The sequence below is a fragment of the Hypomesus transpacificus genome, chromosome 10, assembly GCF_021917145.1.
Source record: "Hypomesus transpacificus isolate Combined female chromosome 10, fHypTra1, whole genome shotgun sequence".
In the NCBI taxonomy this organism is placed as follows: domain Eukaryota; kingdom Metazoa; phylum Chordata; class Actinopteri; order Osmeriformes; family Osmeridae; genus Hypomesus; species Hypomesus transpacificus.
In genome coordinates, this window is record NC_061069.1 from 8,248,074 (window position 1) to 8,252,667 (window position 4,594).

A 4,594-nucleotide genomic window follows, 5' to 3' on the forward strand; every position below is an offset into this window, starting at 1 on the left:
TAGTGGTGGGATTCTGCCCTGCAGCGATGGATAAATTTGGATTTCATGCTTAACTAATGACAATGTGAGCACATTCTGTTTAATTAATCAGCGTGCTATTGTCCATTTGTAGTCACGGGGATTATCCTCTGTGGCATCAATTGGGTCAGACCCAAACATACTTTCATGTTGCGTTAAGATTGTGAGGATTTGCAAGCTTGTGCAGTAGCTTCATTAACTGAGGTTTTAGATATCTGGTCTCCATCTCTGCTGAATAGCTTCAGTCACAATCCTCCCAGCATGAGGAGTTTTAATTGGTTGACAGAGGAAGCAGTATGCCTCTTCTGTCAAAGGAGGACAGATCTTAGTATGCAAATCTCTGTGCCCAAAGCTGCATGTCTGGCATTGTGGATAATAAAGCCAGCCAATAGAGTGTGCATAGTTAACAATGATGTCACAAGTCACAGAGCTAACAGTTCACTGCCTCCACAGTAAGATTGAGAAAACCTGTGTTTAGATCCTGAAATGTCAATTCTGACTTGTCAGTTGTCAATGTTGTCAAGTCCATTCGTGATAATTGTTCTGTCAGTTCTAGAACAGCTCTACGCTGCTACAAACCCTGTTCTACATTCACACCACATTCGACGCACACATTCGATTCAAATTCCAAGTCTAGATCTCCTGCTCACTCCTGTTTTGGTGCTGGGAGTTTGGGCTGGTGGGGAGAGAGCGGTGGCCAGCGCCAAGCCCAGAGCCACGTGTGCTGCAGTGTGCTCAGATGGGAGCGATTAAACGCTCGCACATTGGAAACCAAGATCCAACCTATGACATGTTGCAGAGAGAAACCTTTCCACGCCAAGCAGAAAGCCCACAGTGGAAAACTGTGAGAGCAGAGTTGACTGGTCTGTGACTGACGAAAAGTGCAGTCCTCTCTCAGCCCAGAGCCTTGAGGTCCTCAGGGGCTAGCTGGAGAACAATGAGGGTCAGAGCTTCTGGGATGTATACAGCAGCAACACACTAAATGTAGTAGAACAGGAGAGTGTATGAGAGCAGGACTCACTCACTCACAGTCACTGTGTGTGTCCTCTGGCCAGGTCTCCTCCAGCAGAGCCTGCTGATTGAGCCCGAGAGCCTGGTGTCCCTCAACCTCCTGGTGGCATCTGCGGTGTCCGCCTTCACCATCGGGGCGGCCCTCTCCGGCCTCGCCGTCTGCTGGATCATGGCCCACAAGCCCGCTGGCCGTCGCCAGGGCGCCAACACCCCCCAGTCCTCCATCCAGCGGCGCGACAGGGGCATGCTGGGCACTGGTGGAGGGGGCATGGGCGGCTCAGTCCTGAGCGTGACGCGCCAGGGAGGAGGGGACAGGCCCTGCTCCCAGGTCGGGGAGACGCTGTTCGTCATGCCCAACGGCTGGGTGAAGTCTGGGGACCTGGACCCCGGCTTCCTGCCCACTCCGGAGCACACGCCCCAGCAGAAGCGCCGCGGTCTGCGCCTCTCCGACTCCAACTCCGGGGGTTGGGACACCAGCCAGACCTACCTGGGAGGGGGTTCGGTGGGGCTGGGCTCCCCCTGCCCCCTGCCGCCCTCCCACCACCCCTCCACGGCCGTCTACCTGACCACCAGACTCTTCCAGCAAGGGGGAGGAGGAGTGGGGAGGCACGGGGGGGATGGGCGAGGAGGCAGCGAGACCCCGCGCCAGCACTACGTCTGTCTCAGCAAGCCCCGGGGGGCGGGGGAGAAAGGGGGCAGGGGGACACCAAATGCCCCCCTCAGGAAGTCGGCTGGAGAGTATGTGTACCCCATGACCCCCCAGGACTCGCCAGAGCGTCGGAGGGTGGTGTCGGCCCCCAGCGCCCCAATGGAGTTCGGTGAGCCCCTGCCTTTGCGCTGGCCTGCCCCGGAGGGCTACCTCCTCAGCAGCCATGGCATGGTGCCCATGCCCCTGCCTCCGGCTTCCATGGTGGCCCCCAGCGGCCAGCCCTACGTGGCCCAGCAGCATACCCCCGGGCTGGGCAGGGCTCTGCTAAGGGGGGCCTTGGGGAGAGGCGAGCTGGGGGAGCTGGTGGATCTCAGCCAGTTGATGAGTAAGAAGGGCTGCAATGAGAGGACTCAAGCTGGCCAGTGAGAAATCGCGATGGAGGAAAAAGAGAGGAAGAAGAGAGGGAGGGAGCGAGCAAGCCAGTGATTGATGCAAACTAGAGTGTCCAAACACTCTTCTCAATTTCTCTGCCTCTATTTTCACCCTATCTTTACCCTCTTTCCACCTGATATCTCCCTCTCACTCATTCTTTATTCTTCACTTTCTCTCTCATTGTCATTTAACTCTCCCGATCTACTTTGCTGATCTTTACCAGACCCCATCTTCCTTCCCCCATGGCTCTACTTTCTCTGTAACTGGCTGTTTCTACTGCCACTCACATCCTGCCTCACGCTGATTGGCCAAGTTGTTGCTGTGTCTGCATTGCAGAGTTGCCTCACCCTCCTGCTGGAGAGGAAGAGGAAGAGCGATGAACAAATGAAAGAAAGAGGGAGGGAGGGAGGGAAATGGAAGAGGTAGAGAAGAGGAGAGGTGCAAGAGAGGATAACCTTGTGAATCACAAAATGACACCGCTCTCCCCATGCAGGGATAAGGTGAATAAGAACAACATGGATGCTGTGAGACTTCTCTGTCCCTCCAGACAACTGCCTAGGTCCAGTAAAGAGATTGAGTTGTATGATAACCAAGAAGACAACGGTGTGAACTATGTAAATGTTAAGACTGCTTGTTTCAGCATGATCACACTGCAGGCTGCAGGTGACTTGAACAGACTCTCTTCAGCCTCACAAGGCTAAAACACTGAGGTCATTCCGACTGCCAACGTGAGCAGAACACCAATGGCGAAGGGAGGGAGACTGAAAGAGGCAGGGCCTGTGTGTGTTTGTGTGTGTGTGTGTGTGTGTGAGTGAGTGTGTGCATGCGTGTGCTGGAGTGTTTGGGGTGTTCAGGTGGAATCTCCGGCAACTCTGAGGGTTTGGATTTCTCCGACGGTCTGGTGTAGGGGAACATGCCGGAGCCATGATACACACAATTGCACACACTAATGTTCACGACACACAGACCTATGAAATGACTATACACGCACGAACACACACACACAGACTCTTCTGTGGAAGAGTGGAGATGGTGGGTATTGATTGGGAGTGTGTGTATGAGACGAGCTGGGTTTTAAAGCCCCAACCCTTCCTCAGTGCGATGAGAAGATCATAACTCACCTTGCTGAAGAGGAGTCGGACTGAAATGTCAGCACTATTTCTGCCAGCTACACGTTCTCCGTAATGACATGGTACCATCTCATCCCTCCATCCCCCTATTTCTTCATCTCCATCACTTCATTCCTTCCACTTCATGTATTTCTTAATGACCAATAATTCCAGCCGGATAGGCATGTGCAGAAATGGGAGGACGTTTTAGCGGAGATGTGTGTGTGTGGGTTGGTAGAATGTCACAATGGACCTGTTTACACCCCACAACATGAACTAACCATGAGGGGACTGCATGAATACACTGTCATGTAGACTGTAGGTATACTAGGTTGCACACACTCTGTCAACTTCTTCACACTCTCATCCCATCCTTTATTTAGTCATCAAATATTGCATCATTACACACAGGTTTTTCATCATGGAGGTCTGCATTCACCTGACATTGGCTCATTATGTACTGTAGCTTGACTATGGATTGTACGTAGTTCAAGGTCCCTCAGAGGTATGAGAGCTGAATGACAGTTACTGTCTCTGGGATTTAGGGGCACAGCCCGACACCTGGAAGAGTTAATGGCGATTTCCCCAGAGCTCAAATGAGACCATATACAGTGCCCTCCAAAAGTATTGGAACAGTGAGGCCAATTCCTTTATTTTTGCTGTAGACTGAAAACATTTGGGCTTGACATCAAACGATGAATGTGAAACCAGAGATCAACGTTTCAGCTTTTATTTCCAGGTATTTACATCAGGATCTGATGCACAAATTAGAAAATATCACCTTTTTGTTCGAACCCACCCATTTGTCACGTGAGCAAAAGTATTGGAACATGTGACTGACAGGTGTGTTTTGTTGCCCAGGTGTGTCCTATTACATACATTATTCAATCAATAAATACCACTGAATGTCTACACTCAGGTTCAGATTGGGTAAGATAGGTTTTGTCTATGCAGACTGTATTCAGAGGTGAAAACAACATGAAAACCAGAGCGCTGTCTTTGGGTGAAAAACAAGCAATTGTGAGTCTTAGAGAAGATGGAAAATCAATCAGAGCCATTGCAGAAACATTGGCCATAGCCAGTACAACCATTTGGAATGTCCTGAAGAAGAAGAAAACTACTGGTGTACTAAGTAACAGACGTCGAACAGGTAGACCAAGGAAAACATCAGCAGTTGATGACAGAAACATTGTGAGAGCTGTAAAGAAAGACCCTAAAACAACTGTTAGTGAGATCAGCAACAACCTCCAGATGGCAGGAGTGAAGGTATCACTATCTACTGTTCGCAGAAGACTTCATGAACAAAAGTACAAGGGCTACACCAGAAGATGCAAACCACTCATTAGCAAGAAGAATAGGAAGGCCAGGCTGGAAT

At 50.9% G+C, this 4,594-nt stretch overlaps 1 protein-coding gene across 1 annotated transcript in view; it reads left to right on the forward strand.

Moving 5' to 3' along the window:
• sema6ba (sema domain, transmembrane domain (TM), and cytoplasmic domain, (semaphorin) 6Ba) overlaps positions 1–2,472 on the forward strand; it is a 9,111-nt gene extending 6,639 nt beyond the window's left edge. Inside the window, exons 16-17 of the mRNA XM_047027666.1 lie at positions 1,074–2,106; positions 2,236–2,472. Coding sequence (XP_046883622.1) covers positions 1,074–2,104 — 1,031 coding nt within the window. The 3' untranslated portion in view covers positions 2,105–2,106; positions 2,236–2,472. The remainder of the gene's footprint in view (positions 1–1,073; positions 2,107–2,235) is intronic.
• The last annotated feature ends 2,122 nt before the right edge of the window (positions 2,473–4,594 follow it).